Source organism: Anastrepha ludens, chromosome 4 (genome assembly GCF_028408465.1).
Source record: "Anastrepha ludens isolate Willacy chromosome 4, idAnaLude1.1, whole genome shotgun sequence".
NCBI classification, from domain to species: Eukaryota; Metazoa; Arthropoda; class Insecta; order Diptera; family Tephritidae; genus Anastrepha; species Anastrepha ludens.
The window spans coordinates 32,338,442-32,358,651 of record NC_071500.1 but is presented as its reverse complement, the minus strand read 5'-3'; the positions used below and the strand labels follow the sequence as shown (position 1 = coordinate 32,358,651).

General features: G+C 40.5%; 1 protein-coding gene across 1 annotated transcript in view; it reads left to right on the top strand.

The window, feature by feature from the left end:
- Window positions 1-20,210, top strand: part of LOC128861513 (leucine-rich repeat protein SHOC-2) — a 70,291-nt gene that overhangs the window by 47,819 nt on the left and 2,262 nt on the right. The window contains exons 3-4 of the mRNA XM_054099695.1: window positions 15,197-16,211; window positions 19,983-20,181. Coding sequence (XP_053955670.1) covers window positions 15,197-16,211; window positions 19,983-20,181 — 1,214 coding nt within the window. The remainder of the gene's footprint in view (window positions 1-15,196; window positions 16,212-19,982; window positions 20,182-20,210) is intronic.

Sequence of the window (20,210 nt, the reverse complement as noted above, 5' to 3'; positions counted from 1 at the left end):
ATCATATTCAAGATCCGACTGTAAATGCCGATGATGCAACGAAAAATGTAAAAAGACCCCCATAATTCAATAATAAAAGATTGCGTAAAATTTGACAATTGATTTCGGATGCTTCCGTTCGGATGATTACCATTGATAAAATTTGAAAATAAGGGAAAAAGGATAAAAATTAATTACTTTTCTGAAAAGATAATAAAAATTTAAAAAAGGTCGATGTAAGTAATAGACTAATTTTTGGCACTTAATTATTTATGTTTTTAACTTAAGGGGGTATTCTAGTGTAGAGACATGAATTTGAGGCGTTCTTTCGGGTGCTATAAATAGCAAATAAAAAATATTTTTACGATCCATTTTTTAATAAAATATTTATTAATGTTTTAAAAATACATAAAAAAATTAAAAATCTCAAAAAACGAAAAACTCAAAAAGTTATAAGTTGTTGAAGTGGGCGGTAAACAAAAAATGGCGCGCCACACCTACCACGATTGCGAGCGTTCTAACAATCTGAAACAAAAAAATAAAAAAGATTATTAATCTTGATGAATGCTGCTATCGCACTTACTACAAAAAAGTCGAAAAAAAATTTTTTTTCGCCAAATTACGGCTGCCCGAAAAAATGATAAATTTATTTACTACTTTTTGTTACTTTTCGGAACTTAAAAAAAATAGTAAAAAATTTTATTTTGTTTATAATAATAGTAAGTACGATAGATATATAAAGGGTGGTTAAATTTCAAGGGCCGATGTAGAATGTGAACCACACCTAAACGTCAACGACACCGTTGGAATTCTCTCTTTGGGGTTATTTGAAAGAAAAGGTGTACGTCGATAAGCCAGCAACAATTCAAGAGCTAAAGGATGAGATAATTCGGCACATTAACGGCATCGAACCTCAATTATGCCTCAGCGTCATCGAAAATTTGGACCATCGGATGGAGGTGTGCCGCCGAGGCCGCTGCGGCCATTTGGCCGACATTTCGTTCCACACGTAATTGAGCTATACCAATATTATCATAATAAAGAGAAAAAAATTGTATTTTATTCAAAATCAACACCGGCCCTTTAAACTTAACCACCCTTTATATTGAGGGGGCTCACATCAAATTTCAAGTAAATCGGTATAGTATATATAGTATAGTAGAACCTGTGAAGTCAAGTTAAACGTTTTGAAATATATAGTTATGTTTTGGGTGCAATTACGCCCTGTGGCGTTCCAGCCGAGCCAGTTTAGAAGTCGTGACACTAAAATAGCTATATCTTTGGAAGTAATTAAAATTTTAACAAATCCTTTTAAGGGCATATTCTTGAAGCTTTTAGAATATCAAAAAAAAAAAACAAAAAAAACCGATTTTTTCGAATTTCTACACTAGAATACCCCCTTAACCATTACCGTGGATTTGTCACTTTGACAATGCATGTGATTGGCGTCTATATAAAGGGTCCGCCATATAACTTTACGGAATTAAAAATACTATAAAAAAGAAACTACTCAATATTTTTCCAAACTGTTTTTTTTTTTATTTTGAAGTACAATCCTTCCGGTTAATGATGGAACACAACTGGACCAATTTGGACTTTGTACGGCGTCATACCAAGGTCTTTACGCAAAATTCGTCTCAATGATGTCTCCGAAATGTCCAATTGTTGAGAACGACGGTGAATTCGCGGTGGTGATTCACGAACACTCTCGGCCACAGCAGCAATATTTTCGGGTGTACGCACGGTTTTTGGTCGGTCACGCGTTGGTTTGTCAATAAGCAACCCAGTTTCTCTTACTTTTTTTCGCAAAGTAACGCACATACGCTTCATTCGCTGCTTTTGTTCTTCCCATTGTCGTACGTAATTTTCGTACACATTCTGCAACATTATCATGATTTTCAAAGTAATACAAAAGTAATACACAACCATTTTCGTTCAGCGGAAGAATAAAACTAATTTTCTGTCAAATCAGATGACAGCTAAGTGTTACCATTCTTCAAATAATACCTAGTTCAAATCCGTAACGATAGATGGGGGGCTCTGTATGTACATATGTACCTAGTTACTGAGTTCTGTACACGTATATACTATATTTCACAGTATTGTTGTGTGTAAAGCTTTAATTTAGCCAATTTTATTCAATTTTTTCCTTTCGTTTTGTCTTTTGGGAAATGAACAAACTTCACATCCTCTCTTGCCTTCGTTTTGTGGTGCAACAAAAAGAATACGAATATTGCCTGCTAATTTCTTTGGCAAAAGTTTTCATATCCACGCTTTTGAGTCTTAAGAATTTTCTCTGAAATAACAAGTAGCATTTCCAAGCGGATATGAGACATATGTATTTAGAAGTAATTGGGCATAGTGAAGTGTCAGGCATGCAATACTCTTTCGCCAGACATGTGGCACGATTAGTCAAAGACTTTCTTATAGGCAGCTTCAGAATGTTGAACAGTAGGTACATAGTAAAAGCGAGCATAATAATAAATTGCATAATAAGGTACTCTTACGAAAAAAAAATTAAAAAAGTAAGAAAAATTAAACTAAGTGCCCAGTAGGCATTGGCTTCATACCAAGAAAACGAAAAAATCAACTGCATAGTCTACTACGAGTATCTGGCACTTACATACATACATATATACTTATTTCAGTTCTTATCTACTGAAAAAGACGTGTTAGCATAACGACGTATCTGAAGTCTCCATTCACTAACAAAATATGGCTGATAAGGCGCAAATGATGCTTCTTCTAAAGCGGTGATGCCCAAAGCCTATGCTCGTACTTTTGTTTTTGTAAAACTCGTAGACATTCAATTTCACATTCAAATCATTGCTCGCTTATGCTCGCTCATAAGAAATAATTTTTTTTTTTTACATTTTTATACAGAATAAAGTTGTTCAAAAATAATGTTTTTACTGGCGTAGCTGCTGTCTTGAGCTTTGTATTGTTCTTGTGTGTTGTTGTATATGTCGAACAGGTAGTAAGCTTCGCAGTTTTTAAAGGGCTGTTGAAATACTCCAAGCTCTTACTTATATGAAAACACACATACAAATATATGTACACAGAAATACACAAATTATTTCAATGTATGAGAATTGCTTGCCCATAAGAAATTTTCGGGCATCACTGTACTAAAGTGATAACTTGAAAAAAATATACTGCTGTTTATTGTTGTTGTAAGAACGTACATACATTCATATGCAACTTCCCATACATTTTTGGGGAATGCTGCTGAAGTGATAGTCCATGGCCGGATAAAAATATGGGTCATTTTGCTTATAACTATATCATTACACATCCCTATACAGTTGATACTTACTTATACATACATACGAGTGCGTATGCAATTGTATTTATTTTGAAAAATACATACAGGATGCATTTTATGTTCTAGATTGATGTTGTTTTTGTATGACTTTAAAATTAAATACAAAATTTTTTGTTTATAGTTTGAGCGATTGATTACACAGGTCCAATCAGTTGGTTGATGGTAGGCTTTCACACAATACGCTCGCTAGAACCTTATAGGCGATATTTAGAAGACTAAAAAAAAAAAAAAAATAATTGGCGTGTACACTTCTATTAGGTTTTTGGCCGAGCTCCTCCTCCTATTTGTGGTGTACGTCTTGATGTTGTTCCACATATGGAGGGACCTACAGTTTCAACCCGACTCCGAACGGCAGATATTTTAATGAGGAGCTTTTTCATGGCAGAAATACACTCGGAGGTTTGCCATTGCCTGCCGAGGGCCGATTGCCTGCCGACCGCTATTAGAAAAATGTTTTTATTAATTTTGCTTTCTCCGAGATTCGAACCAACGACCTCTCTGTGAATTCCAAATGGTAATCACGCACCAACCCATTTGGCTACGGCTACTAGAAGACTAGTCCCGCGATAATTGGCACAGATTACAGGATCACCCTTTCTATGGATTGGGCAGAGCACACTTAAATTCCAATCGGCAGGCATGCTTTCATGTGACCATATTTTGCATAGGAGCTGATGCATGTACCTTACCAGCTCCTCGCCGCCATGCTCAGCCGGCAGTCCGTCGGGGCTCGCGGCTTTGTTGTCCGCGTTATCGCTATTCTTACCTCGTCATGGTCGGGTAGCGGAACGACAATTCCGTCGTCGACGATTGGGGTATCGGGATTTTCACATTCTCTGTGACATGCGCAGCTATCACTGTTTGACAGGTTCGAGAAGTGTTCCCTCCATAATTTAAGATTGCTCTGGATGTCAGTCACCAGATCGCCGTCTTTGTACTTACAGGAAAACGCCCCGGTCTTAAAACCTCTTGTAAGCCGCCGAACTTTCTGATAGAATTTTCGGGCGTTGTTCCTGTTGGCCAGCATCTCAAGCTCCTCGCACTCACGTATTTCGGCCTATCGTTTCTTCTTTCAGATAAAATGTCTCTCTTCCTTTTTCAGCTCTCGGTAGCGATCCCACGTGGCTCTATAGGCGGCATCCTTTCTTTCTGCGGCAGCATAACATTCCTCGTCGTACCAATTGTTTTTTCGGGCTCGCCGGAATCCGATTTCTTCTTCGGCGGCGGTACGTAGAGAACGAGAAATGTTGCTCCATTGTTCGTGGATGCCGGTTTGTTGGGCAGTGCTCTCTGAGAGCAGGAGTGAGAGTCGAGTGGCGTATCTGTCTGGCTGTCTGTTGTAATCGCAGCTTTTCGATGTCGAACATTCTTTGCGTACATAGGTAGATGTACGTTTTTTGCTGCACGGAGGCGTGTGCGCAGTTTGGCTGCAACAAGGTAATGATCCGACTCGATGTTGGGTCCTCGGATCATGCGTACATCTAATGCGCCAGAAGCGTGTCTTCCGTCTATCACAACATATGCGATCTGGTCTCACGCTTTTCGACCAGGAGACAGCCAGGTAGCTTGGTGTATCTTTTTATGCTGGAATCTGGTGCTGCAGACTACCATGCTTCGGGCGCCGGCGAAGCCGATCAGCCTCTGTCCGTTACCGGATGTTTCGTTGTGTAGGCTGAATTTTCCAACTGTGGGACCAAAAACTCCCTCCTTGCCCACCCTGCCGTTGAAGTCGCCAAGCACGATTTTTATGTCATGGCGGGGCCAGCGCTCATAGATACGTTCCATGCGCTCATAGAAGGAATCTTTGGTCGCATTGTCTTTCTCTTCCATCGGGGCGTGGGCGCAAATGAGCGAGATGTTGAAAAATTGCGCTTTGATGCTGATGAGACACTCGTCCGGAGTGAACGACCACCAAATTTGCGCTCCTTAACATGCAGCTGTAGTAGAAATCGCAAGGTCCTTGCCTCGACCATCGCATCTCTTGAATGGTAGTGATGTCAGCCTTTACAGTCACGAGTACATCAACCAGCTGGACAGAGGCACCTTCCCCCTTAAGGCACCGGACATTCCATGTGCATGCCCTCAAAACCTTAGTTCGTTTGCAGGGGTCGTCATCAGTACAGGAAGTTCTCATCCGAGGCTTTGTTGCTGTTTTCATTTGGGTGGTAGGGATTTTTACGTGGCGAGTCCTAAACGCAGCGCACAACCAGCTATCCTGGGATGCTTCGCCTTCTCACGTTGGCTCACTCTCGAACGGATGTTCGGAAGCTACCCAGAGGATACTTCGGCTAATCCCGGGAGTTGTGAGCTGCTTGAACCATATGCAGAAGAATCGTCCTGGCCATTCCCAAGTGAATGGCGATCAGTAACTTTCCCCACTTGACTAGATTTCTACACAGTGCATATGCAACCATCCTCCATCAATGAGGACACAGATCATTAAAATAGGTGTTCCTACTGGTAGAATAGAAAGTCTCGAGTGCTAATGTTACCACTACCGAGTTTTAGCGTGGACGTTGGTTACGATGATCTTCCTTTTATTAACACACCCTCGAAAGGCTGGCGAATATTAGCTCCATGAATCTAAAAAAAAAAGTTTTTAAACTTAAATTCCTTCCATTTTTGGAAAAATGGACGTCGGAAACTGTGTAGCAAAATTTTTTGGCAACTGATTGCAGATCGTCTGCAATTGAGTTTTTAGCTTGCTTGAATCGACTAGCATAGACGGGTTTTTCTGATGCTAAATTCAGTATTCCTAAGTAAATTCCCTTCCTCACACCTCTCTAATTCCTCCTTTTTGATATCCCTAACAAAGACAGACAATTTTTTCAAGATAAATAATTTTCAGCCATAAAAACCAAGGACGAACAAATGCCAATCAATTATCACAATTAAATATGTAGCTTACACTGACCGGAATGCAGCACTTCCTCTCCACTACAGCGCATGTCAACCTGTCAACTGACACACTTGTCTTGGGCGCCACATTTGACAACTGTAGTCACTAAAAATAGATCCACACCATAATTAACGACCATTTGTCTGGTATTAGAATTTCTAATTTCCTTCGCACGCATGCGCGCGTATGCAGTGCAACAATAACAACAACTACTAAGACGAGCTTCACAGAACTGGTTGCATACGCAAGCATGCCAATCTTGACTCTTATTGAATGTTTGTCTAGCACAGCCCATTTAATCACAGGCTGCAAAGAGCTGCATAACCTCCTCTATCATTGCTTATAACTGAATGAATTAAATTGTTTTAAGAAATTCTGATGGCACCTGCTGTTGCTACTGTGCTATTGGCATGCGCAAGCACGCGATTGCAAATACCCTGTAGGAAAACGCCACGCTGTTGGAAAATGGTGAGCGTAAAGCGAATTTAGAATTGCTTGTACACGAAAGTTTCACACAGAGCTTTGAAGGAAGTGGTTATAGAGCGCTTTGCGCGCAACAGCAATTTCATCTTCTTAACAGGCGCAGTGAACCCTCCAGATATAAAGGGTGGTTAAATTTCAAGGACCGATATTGAATGTGAACCACACCTAAACATCAAGTTCTTTTCTGCATTTCATTTGACATTTTTCAATTTCAGATTAATTCAATTTGAACCATGGAAAGATACACAATCAAGCGAGGCCTTAAAGTTATTCAGGCTTATTATGAAAACGGGCGTTCAAATCAAAATGCATATCGCGCACCTCGTGATTTTTTCGGTCAATTTAATCGTCCAAATGTTCGTACAATCGGAAATATTGTGCAAAAGTTTGAGCAAACCGGGTCTGTAGGAGATGTGAAAACACCAGTGCATGCTCGTACAGCTCGTACTGCAGAAAATATTGCTGCTGTTCCCGATACTCGTCGTCGTGCCCAACAATTGCACCTCTCACGCTCGTCGTTGATGAACATTACGCATAAAGACTTGCATTTATACGCTTACAAGGTGCAGTTGACTCAGAAACTAAAGCCTCTTGACCATTTTAAGCGTTGTCAATGGTCAGAATGATGAGACATATTTTCACCTCAGTGGATTCGTCAATAAGCAGAATTACCGCATTTGGGCGAATGATAATCCAAGACTGATTGCCGAAAAACCAATGCACCCACAAAGAGTGACTGTTTGGTGCGGTTTATGGGCCGGCGGCATCATTGGGCCGTATTTTTTCCAAAATGAGGTCGGCCAGGCAGTTACTGTGAATAGTGTTCGCTATCGTGAGATGATAACGAACTTTTTATGGCCCGTTGGCCCGTTTTATGCTCCAGTCGGTGCTTCTTTGCGTTAACTGGCGGCAATTAGGATTATTAAGCAAAACCAAGATGCTCTCTGTTTCGTATTTCCAATGTAGAGAGGCTCTCCCTTTACTCCTGTCACCACAAGCACTTGGCGCTATTTGCGAGATCACTCCTCTTGTGTACAAGACTTATTGGACTGAGTGTATATGCTTTGCTTCTGGCAGTAAATGGCCTGGGTGCTATGACACTGCATTCAAGAAAAAGCTGCATTGGAGTCTCTTGGAATTGGTCGCAGAAACAACAAGAATCAGTGTTCCATATCCCAATCATGTGCAGATGACTGCGCAGGCAGCAATGGCCTGTGAGAATGCCTGTGAGTATTCTCCGTTCCTTGGGGAGGGTTATGAAGTTTTTTGCTCTATAGCTGAGATATTTTTATTTCATCATTTAGGAATATACTGTAGCCATAAAAAATGGCCTACGTAGAGAGAAAAAGGATTATGATTCCTATATTAAAGTTTTTTCTAATAGCAGGCAATGGCAAAGCTGCGAGTGTTTTTCTGCCATAAAAAGGCTTCTCATAAAAAATATTTACCGTTCCGAGTCGGTTTAAAACTGTAGGTCCCTCCATTTGTGAAACAACATCAAGACGCACGCCACAAATAGGAGGAGGAGATTAGCGTAACACCAAAAAAGGGATTCTTAATGGGCCGATGTTTCATGTTATCTCTGAAGGAGCTGTCAAGATGAAAAATATATTCAATAAATTAATTACTTCCCATGTTGATGTCCAGGACTACAATTCAAGCAAATCAAGCATTTGGAGTAAAAGCATCTAAGGAGCCTCTGTTAAAAATATATTTCTTTTCACGGCATTTAAATAAGGCACCTAGTGATAGTAAGAGATTTTCTCACATCCCTCTCCCAGCCTGATTTAAGGTAGAAGTTTCGTCATTAGTTACAGTGGAACTTGAATTTTTGTTCATTTCCTGCAGGCCATGTAAATATGTACATATCATCAAATGCTTTCACGGTGAATGATGCTCTGGTAATATGCTTCTGTACAAGGAACATATATGCACATTGTACATGTCGATACATACATACATTTATAGCTGGGGAAACTGAGCACTGCATTATTCATCTGGGAATAGCTGCAGAAATTTTTTCCGCCATGCTTTTGCGCCGCTGGCCAGCGCCGCCTCATGTTACTGTTGACAGAGATCACGATGGCGTTCACGATCGTGATTGCGACGTGCCTTTAATAATGATAATGTCTATGTTGGTGATGGGCTGTTTTGACAATTGATTGGAGTATCCTCGCGACTAATCATAAACACACACAATTACCAGTTTGGATGTGTCTAACTTTTGTTAAAGTGATGCACATTCCATGAATTCCGTTATCGTTGAGGATGATAAACTGCTGTCTGCTGGATGGCTTCTATTTTTAGATCTATCTTGGTGTGGAAAATATCGACAATTATTTTTATAAGGTAAGGTATTTGAACATAGAACACATATGTATGTATGTATGTATGTAGCTACAATTTACACTTTTTTTTTATGGAAAGTTGCATAGGTAGATCATGGTTAGATAATAAATAATTTGCTAAATCGCAGGTGGCCTTTATTCCCGGTAATTGCATTTGGGTATGTAAGCTTGAACATTTAATTGCTTCACTAGTGGATACTATTCTACATAGGAATAGGATAGGATGTAAGGGATCCCCCAAAAGTGGCGCCTAGAGGTCAGTAGTGAATAACTCTTAGACGTTACCTCTTCTTATGCCATCTTTGGCCAGCCAGCCAGAGCTGTTGATATAATGGAGAATATTGATTGGATTTAGGTTGGCGCACTGCCCCAGGCTGTCGAAGAAAGGAGCACCCAGTTAGCTTAATCATCTAGCTGCCAAACCCGGACATTTACAAAGATTGCTCAACAATCTCCTTCTCTGAAAGGTCCTCACAGCTTCTGCAATGGGGGTTAAATGGTAACCCTAGCTTTTCCGCGTGTGTGCCGATCGTTCAGTGACCCGTAAACACAGCTACGAGTTTGGAAATTGAATGGCGAGGAGTCCAAAGGATTTTCTCTGTCCTTCGTATATCGTATTGGGGCCAAAGGGTTTTCGAAATAGCACACGAAGAAATAGAGCTCCCTCTTTTCTGCGCTTTCCTGAGAAATAATTTGTGCAGTTCCCCTTTAACAACTGTCAGGGGGATGCCGATGACCGGGTAGGTGGTCTCTGAGGTCAATTCAGTCCCCTTCCTGGCAAGCTCATCACCAATTTAATTTCCCTCTTTGTTCCCATGTCCTGGAACCCAGATCAGAGAAATGTTACCTGCACACCCAAGAGATTTTATCCCTCCTTACAAGAGTTTACTAGTTTTAGCTTTGGTATTTCGTTGACAAAATCTGAGGGTAGAGAGACCGTCTACTATTTCGTTCTTCAATGGCCTTACGGCCTGGAGCCCAATATAATTGTAGCTTAAGACACCTTTTATTTTATAAAATTTTTGAAGTGAAACTTCTTTAGGCGCGTCGGGGGCCCCAAGGCAGATTGAAAATAGGCGAGTGAAACGGTAAGTTCGGAGCGTTACCGAAATCCGTCAAATGGGCGGGGCCAAGGAGCAGCTGCTCCTTCCCACTCTCGCCTATTCGCTCTCTCTGTCGCTCTCTCGCATCGCAAGCGCTGAACGATGTGAGGGAGCCACCGAGACACGCCGAACTGAAATGTATATAGCACACAAGTAAGCATTGAAGTAGACTGGCGACATGCACGCAACCGACAATCGACAACCGACAACGGGTATTATAGATAGCCATAGCCCGTGCAAATGAGTGCTGTGTGTGAGTATCAGATAAAGCGCCGATTGAATGTGTGTAAGCGGGAAAGCAATAAGAAACTGCTGTGAAGTAAATAGATGGTAGGTATGGAGGAGACGAAGCGATACAATGAGAGCGTTTGCCAAACGAGTGACGATAGTTGAAGTAGAAGGTTGTAAAATGACATTTCAACCGTTTCGGTGATCAAAGCAAATTGATTAACGCGCCAAAAGTAGGCAAAAAATACCATTGGAAGTGCAAAGAAATGTCAGCGTCAAGTGCAACACTGCACCCAAGTGTCAAATTTGAAGCTAATAAGGACAAAAATAAATAGTACAAATTTATGTGGAGTGATATAGAAAAAAAAATATGAAAACCTGAATTTAACACGAGAGAAGTTTCACTTCTACCGTGCGTGAGTCTGACAGACCCTAGTTTTTTTTATATCGTTCTCGTATTAAAATGTAATATGCTTCAAAGGACATTTAGTGCGCATGTCTTCCATAAACATGTTTTTGTTTCGCGAATTCTTCTTAATTCCGTTTTTTTTGCATCATTGCAAAAGATTGCAATTCAGACAAGAGCATCCGTAAACAATATTGTGAATGAATTTCATGACGTTGGGAGGCTAAGTTTACTTATCATATACTTCTACATACATACTTACATATGTATGTGCACATGTGTATATATGTATGCATGCATACAGCAGCCTAAAAAATAAACGGAAACATTGGAAAATTCCACACTCACATTTTTAAATGCTTCAAAATTTTAAACTCTTCAAGGTAGTATTGATTTTCGTAGATTTGAATTTATAAGCTTAATTTACTTTACTTTTTGAAGAACACACTTTCAAAAAATACGGAAAAATTATTTCATTGAAATCGTCCTCGAAAACGATTGAAAAAAACTATACATTCCAAAGCACTGGACTTGCGCGCCAGATCTCCAGGCTTCAAATCGTTTCATTAACACTGCGAAGCTTGTCATTTCGGATAAGATGCTTTTGCGCAAGCACTTTAATCATCGTAAGATCAGAGAAAAATAAGCCACGACGGAAAATAGAATATGGTTTACAATACGCATGCTACCATGAAAGCTTCTAACCACTTCAAAATGTTTACTTTTTCATGTTCATTATAATAATCAGGCTCAGAACAGGCTTTCTGAAGCTCACAACCTGTTATATCATACCTCATCGCGAGTCTGAATGTGGGTTTAGCTTATATTGCCCTCAATTACAGGAGATCTAGACAGGTATTTGCTCGTTTGAACAAGAGGAAATGCTGACTAGGTAATACAATCTGACGGGTAGTTATTTATGATTCACATACCTGAATGTAGTCGGCGTACAGGATAACCCGATTTACATTGACTGGATTGATGAAGGTGAAACACTTCAACACGCTAAGTTTCGATCGGAGGCTTTTGGTATAGAATTTATTGAGAGACGAATAACCTCGACGATTGTGGATAATAGCACACACTTACGCTTCAGGTCGAGGGAAAAATGATTGAAGTACCAGTCTGGCACTCCACAAGTAGCACGCCGCTTTTTTCAGGTCGTCAATTTGCGAATTGAGTCAAAGCTCTAAATTTAAATAAAAATGGTGATTAAAATGGAGAATATAAGTAAATATAATTTACAATAGATAAAATTTGTAAAGCTTATTTGAAGTTAAATAGGGTGTGCCTCTCTGAACCACAGCCTCCACTCATCATTGCTGCAGTTTTCGGCATACAAAGCGAACACATTGAAGGAATCTTTTGTGTTTTGTGCTTGTACTGCTTGGTTCTTAACTAATTTGGCAATATACATATGTACATACATATATACATACATACGTGCATAGACGGAAGCAAGGCAAATATGAAGAAATCTGCGATTGCCGCAACAGTACGATTGATAATGGAATGTTTTTTAACTGGCAGCGATGATGAAATGCAACAAATTATTGTGAAAAAAAATCAAGTGATGCATTTTCTTAAATGTGCACTTTATTTGCTTTATTTTTATTTTTTTATTTAATACGACGTAGCTCAACTGAACAAATTTTTACGTTCAGTGATTTTTCCCGCCAACAATTTAATCAGGTTTCGTAAAACTTGGAAATTATTACTGGTTCCGCTTGCATGTACTTGCTTTGATATTTTTCTCTTTAGGAGCTCTCGGAAACTAAGTTACTGGTAAGTTACTGTAGAATTTTTACATGAACAAAGCTACAATCTCACACTTGACCGCATACGAGTATATAAGTGGTATAGTACTGATATGGATCTTAATCAAAACAATGTATCGCGGAAAAAAAAACACAAATTTAACAAGAGATCATTATGAGTTATTTGACGTTCATGGATCATAGAAAAGTTACGAAAAAAGCAAATAGGCAAGTTTGTTTGATAAGAGACAAATCGCACAGCGGCAGTGTCAGCTGCAACAACTTCAGAAACCGCGATATTTTATTTGGCTTGCGACTATGTGCAGCATAACGAAGCGGGAGTCTACGCACAAGCATATGCGGACGACGCTGCCCGTTTGGCAACAGGCCCTTCGCTTGTGAACATCTGTAGGAAAGTGCAGAAACTCTGGATATGACTGGCACTTGTTGCTGTGCGAATGAGCTATCGGCAAACACTACCAAGACTGGTATTGTCTTCTTCACCAGAAGGAGGAAGCTTGATGGACTCGTTCTGCCTAAGCTAAAAGGAGTCACAATCGAGCTTTTCAAAGAAACCAAATATCTTGGAGTAGTAAACTCCTTTGGAAGTCACACGTGGAAACAAAGACATCCAAAGCACTCACAGCCTTCTGGCAGCACAAGGGTGTTTTTGGACAAACGTGGAGTCTTTCTCCTAGCAAAGTCCTATGAATCTACACGGCTATGATGAGACCTATTATCACCTATGCATCAGTGGTCTGGATGAGTAGACTCTCTCTCGTGGGAGTCAAGAGGAGCTTATCGAGACTGCAACGCACTGTGGCCATCTGTTGCACCGGAGCTTTTCCGACTATTTCCGGCCCGGCATTAGCTACTCTGGTTAGTCTACCACCACTTGATGTTTTCATCCAAGAAGAGACCATGTATGCCATCTGCAGGCTGAAACATAATGGGAATTAGTACGGTCCCTGTCCGTCTTTGGACAGCAGAGAATGTATGGACTTCGATCCAACGATCCTCGCCATGCTCCTTGTCTCCATGCCATCCGTACCATCGTACTTGACAAGAGATACAGTAAGGTGCTGCCAGAGGCTGAAACTCTGAAAATGAGCTCGACAAACACTGTTCTCGTATTTTCACGGATGGCTCCAGGACCGAGCTCAGTTTAGACTCTGGTGTCTACGTGGAATCAAGCGGGACAAAACTATATTTCTCTCCTGGGATGCACGCATCAGTGTTTCAACCGGAGGCGTATGCTGTTCAAGAAGCGATGAGCTTTGGTGTGGAAAACAGATAGAGAGGCAGATCTGTATGTGTCTGCAGCGACAACAAAGCTGCGCTCATGATCTTGGACAGCCCTTCATCCACTTCAAGGTTGAGTACTGAAAATCCAGGTTAAGATATGTCGGCAGACATAATATCTTGATACTAACATGGTTCCCGTGACACGTGGGTATCGCGGGTAAAAAGATCTTTGACTCTTTAGCTACAATGGCGCTGAGGCCAACTTCCTTGGCCTGGAGCCCGTTCTGCCATTCCTTTCTGCAGCCATCAAAGTTACGGCTAGCAAATGGGTTACTCTATCCCACAAGCGAACCTTGCAGGGCGAGAGAGGCTGCAGATGGACAAAAATGTTACCTGTTATGCCCGACCGACTGTCGCAGTTCCTCTTGTCATTAAGCAGAAGGGACTGTAGGCCGCTGGTTGGACTGATGACGGGTCACTTTCTATGGGCGAAGCACATGGAAAAGATGGGCATCTCAGACAGTGCACTTTGCCCAGCATGTGGGGAGGAGGATGAGACGGCGGACCCCTTTCTGTGCATCTGCCTGGCGTTCGCTCGAATCAGGCTTGAGGTCTTTGGCACTGATGTGTTAAGAAGCAACCACCTTGGCTCCTTGGCACCACAAGATCTACTCAGATTTCTTCGGAGGTCTAGTAGATTCAAAGAAAATTAAAAAGGAAATCCGAGTGCAGTACAATGGACTTAATGTTGTCTGAGTGCTGTACTCGCTAGTCTGTCCCGAAAAAAAAAAATGTGCAGCGCAGTGGAAGCACTAGCGTTGTCGCTGCATATGGCGGTGGCGGTACCGAGTGACTTATAACTAGCAGTAAATAAAATCGCAGTACTCTGATCATTTGCAAAACATAAGAATCAGAATGGGAAAATCAAGGTGTTTGAAATTAGGTGATCTAAGCTGTGGCGCATTTCATCAATAATTTGATTCTTTTCATACTTGGAAGCCTAAATGATGGATATAAGGGTTGAAAAGTGGCTAAAAATGTACAAAATGAGCAGAAGTTTTATGAGAAATAACTCCGTTTTCAATATCTACTCAATGTAGGAATATTTTTTCTCCGCTATTTTACCGCTATACAATTTCAATATTACTCGTAGCTGTGTTGAAAACAGTGTGCATAAGTATGCGAGCACATGTAATTTATAGACACCATATTTTATTACACACACATACACATTTACAGATTGCATCTACAAACATACAATACATACATACGTACATTTAAGCTGATATTGGTTTCGTGAACGCGCTGTTGGCGTCGAAAGCTTTCCATTCATATGCACAAGTTTATCACCACCATTTTCTCTTTGCCTTGGTTATTTTCGATTAATATTTCTTCTTTTTCGTCTTTGTTTGCCTATTTTTAGATCGGTGCCTGAATTACCTTTTCGTGGGCTATCAAATGTGGAGTATCTCAGTGTTGGCGACAATGAACTCGAAGAAATCCCTAAGCACATGTTGAATCATATGCCAATTGTGAAAACATTTGACATGGGACGCTGTCGCATACGTTCGGTACTGCAGGATGATCTCAAGGGCACACAAATGGTTGTAAATCTCTTTTTGCCTAGCAACAATATAAAGCGCTTGGATAAGGGCGCCTTTCCAACCAGCCTAGTCACTCTGCATCTTGGACGCAATCAAATTGAAAACCTCAATGGCACTCTACGACATCTTGACAAATTGGAATCGTTATTCATCAATATGAATAGAATTAGCAACTTGGATGATGAATTGCCCGAGTCAAATCGTTTGAAATTGATTATGGCCCAAAATAATTGCCTGGAACGCCTGCCAGAGAGCATGCGTTACATGCACAAATTGGAGAATCTTCACGTGCAACACAATCGCATACGCACTTTCGATGGCATTTTCAAGCACGCCAAGAACTTGAATGAGTTTCATGCCTTCAACAATGAGATTGAATATCTGCGACAAGATGATTTTTTGGAATGTGAAATGCTAGAGGATATCGACTTTTCGGTTAATCACATAAAATCCTTAAACAATTCACTATTGCCCCTGAGACGTTTGTATCGCGGAAATATCTCTTACAATGAAATCGAAGAGTTCTCAATGAGTGAGATACGTGGTTTGGTTATGTTGCGTCATTTGATGTTGAACAACAACAAAATCAAGCGGCTCACCGGCCATCAGGAAAACAATATCGATCAGAATTCATACTTGTTCGAGTTTAATTTGGATCACAACGAGCTCAAGTCTTTAGATGGCGCCCTAATGGGTTTGAACAGTCTACGAATATTAAGCTTGTCTTTTAATCAGCTAGAACGCATCTTGCCGGAGGACTTTATCGGTTTAGCGAAGCTGGAGATTTTAGATTTGTCGCATAATCAACTACTAACGCTCAAGGAAATGGAAAGGGTAAGTAAACTGTGATTGTAACAGCGATATAGGAGCGCCATAGCCGATTCGGTGGGTGTGTGATTACCCTTCGGTAGTGCCTGAAAATGAAACGCCAAAGGACAGAAAACGTTTCACAAACAGCGGTCGCATCTCGGTAGGCAATAGCAAAGCTCTAAGTGTATTTCTGCCATGAAAAAACGTCACATCCGCCGGCTGGAGGCGGGGTAATACTGTAGGTCCCTCCATTTGTGAGAAAAAATCAAGACGCATTGTGGTGTTCGAACTCGGTAGAACTTGGCCAAAAAACCCATAAAAGGGTGTTCGCGGGTGTACAGCCACCGTAACCGAATGGGTTGGTGCGTGACTACCATTCAGAATTCAGAGAGAGCGTAGGTTCGATTCTCGATGAAAGACCAAAACGAAGAAAAAGTTGTTTCTAATAGCAATCGCCCCTCGGTGGGCAATAGCAAAGCTCCAAGCGTATTTCTGCCATGAGCTCGGTCAAAACACCCAACAAAGGGTGTAAGCGCCAATTATACAGTACATAAAGGGTGATCAATTTAGAGGTATTGAATTTTAAATTGAAATAAAACAATGAAATTTCAAATTGATTGGGCAATCTTTATTATTTTTGTGCAGAACCATTCATGACATTTATTTTTTAAGATTAAAGGAATTACCCTTTCAAATGTTGGCCACAACTACGCCGTAATTCGGCCATCCGTAAACACCAATTTTGAATGACTCGCTGGAGGACTTCGATCTGTCGCCCGGTATCGTGTGAATAATCTTAGTAATGTTGGCTTTCAACGCCTCGATCGAAGCTGGTTTAGCCACAAAGCATTTAGACTTTATATACCACCACAAATAAAAGTCGATAGGTGTGATATCACACGATCTTGGTGACCAATACACTGGTCCTTGCTCACCGAAACGACGACGCGGTAAATCCATTATTTCACGGGCTGTGGGCTATATGTTGCTGGCGTCTTGCTGGAACCAAATGTTGTGGAGACCACGGGCTTCGACTTCAGGCATCAGAAAGTATTGTGGCGCGTTAGCGTTCGCCATTCACTGATACATTTGCGACAGCTCGTCTTTGAAGAAATGTAGGCCGATGATTCCTCCAGCTCATAGGCCGCTCCAAACGGTTGTTTTCAATGGATGTTAAGGCTGTTCTTGAATGGCTGAAATACTGAAAAAAATATGTATTCAGTTTAACAGTAGCCACGGGTGATCTGTCAAAAAACACCCTATTGGAAAAATTACCTTCAATCTGATCACCCTTTACGAGTATATATCCATATGGACATATGGTATTTAGAAAAGTACACTGAGGTAGAAAAAATTTGGATTATGGGTAAAAAAAAAAAAAATTATTCTACCATATTCGGAAAGCAGAATTGCTAGTTGGTTTAGATTCAATAACTTAATTGTTTGACCGTGAGCTTATAAATAGAGGCTTCTAATGAGTTTTAGCACTTCCTCAGTCTTGTTATTCAGTATCATCAATAGATTCAAAGTCACATCACATAGGTGTGCTAGTCTTCATCTTGCGATAGCTACACATCCGCAGAGAATATGCTCGGACGTTTCATTGTCCAGTTTGCAAAAACGGCAGACGCTTGTTCTTACTAATCCTACTTTCCTAGAACGATAATAAGACTATAGTATTGTTCCGTATAGTATCTAGTAAAGATTCGTAAACCTACAAACCTCTACAAAGGAATTAGGAGTCCACCTAAAGCTCTTCCGGAAAGAAGGCACTGCTGTTGACTTTCCGTCCAGTGTCGTATGAACTCCCTATTTTCCCAGTCTTCTTTTATAACTTCCTTAATGCGGGCTTTGATAATGTAGCTCGTAATTTTGCTAGGAAGTCAGCCTGTTCTTTGCTGTCATGACCTTTATGGTATGGTAGCCTCATTGAAGATAGAGAAGTATTCCTCAGCAAGATTAGATGTTATTATGTGAGAATGCAGTGCAAATAAGGCTCAGACTAAAGTCGAAGCTGTGCGTCTTCGAAGACATTCTCTGTTACTTTCTATGCCATTGATATCCGCTTGAATGTATGAAAATATGCTCCAGAAGAGCATCAAATATGTTAATAAACCTGGATAAAGAGGACTTGCGAACGATATGGAACAAGACTATACAGTTTTTGTTATCATTTTATGAAACTATTATAGAATTAGTAGAAAAAAAACGTCTGCCATTTTTGGGAACTGAATGATGAAAATCCAGAGCACTTCCTCTACGAATGTGCAGTTCCCGCGAAGACTCATTCATACACCTAAGTTGTGCGACTCTCAATCCATTAGCGATATGCAACAAAAAACCTGATGAGCTACTCAGATTCATCAGAAGCTTCCAATTTTAGGCTTCAGGCACAAAGGGCCACAACAGAGCTCGGCCAAACACCTAAAAGAAGTGTACGCGCCAATTATTTATTTTAGTTTTTCTATCTTCAAAATTCCTATCGAAGTAGTTTTCAAAAATGCCACGGAAATTTTTAACTCAGTTGGAGAATTTTCATGAATTTGTGAAGATCAGTTACTTTCGCATCCCACAATTTCATTCAGAACTTATTGGGTATGGGAATAAGTTTCCGTCCTATCTTAGCCAAAGTTACGAATTATTTAAACAATTAAATTCAAATTAAATTAAATGCATGATATGATGTGAAGTATGTGCCTTCGGAAGCTACAACTTAACTCCATCTTTCGGGCAGCATACGGATTCCTCTGACGAAAGATTCGAGTTCTTTTGATTTCATCCATTCATTGAGCCAGTTTGCGATACTCTCTAAAAAGTGAACCGCTCTCCCATAAGGGCTGACTGCATTGGTCGGAACAGATATTAATCGGAAGGTGCAATGTCTGGGAAATACGGCGGGTGGTGCGAGATTTCCCAATTTAGTTCCTGTAAATATTTCTGGACTGATTTAGCAACGTGTGGCCTGGCGTTGTTATGCAGCAAAATTAGTTTGTCATACCTACGGTCCCATCCTGACCGCTTTTCCTTGGGAGCTCGATTCAAACGCATTAGCTGCAGTCAGTAACGATCGTCAGTAACGGTTGAAGGAGTTCATAATAGATGACACCCTTCTGATCCCACCAGATGCACAACACATCCTTTGAAGCATGAATTTTTTTTTTCACTGTCGATGTACCTGGCTCACCTGGCAGGCTCCAACATTCTCAACCCTTAGGGCTATCATATATTAATATATCCATTTTTCATCACCAATGATAACGCGATGCAGAAAACCTTCGAATATTTTCGGTACCCCTCCACGATTTTTATCACTCAAATCTAAATTGCCACTTTGGAAGCGTCGAAACCACTCTTTACAAGTTTTATTTAACGGGGCAAATGCTTTTTTTTCGGGACGAACGTAGCCATTTTTGACGTCAGATAAAAAAGTATCTTTACGCTTCAGACGCATGTCAACTACTGCGATCGAGACCTGACATATACATCTACAAGTCACCAGCATATTACTAGAGCGAACAGAAAAATAGTATCAGCAGCGGAACCTCTTTTGCGAGCGCGGAAACTTATTCCCATACCCAATATTTGAAAAGGTATGAGTTTGCAACTGTCCGTAGTTCCTATAAAATGTGAATTTATATCCCTTTGCCCTGACAGGGCTCCTACCTAATAGTTCTAAAACGCAGCCTATCTCATAAGCGTAAAACCTTACTGCAAATCTGCGTAAAAAAAGTGATTCAAAAATTAAAGATTGATTAATCAGTATCAATAATCGATACTTTTTACTTTGTTTTACAGACATTCCTTCCGAATCTGAAGATCTTAAAGGCAGCTTACAACAATATAACAAGATTGGAAAAGGATTTCCATGGTTTGCCCGTACTGTGTCAAGCCAACCTCACCAGCAACCAAATATCATCGATTTCTTCCGAATTAGTTTCACAAACGAGGTGCATGAATCACAATGTTCCTGGCAAATTGGAATTGTATTTAGATGGTGAGTTTCTGCAGCATCTCCCCTCTCGT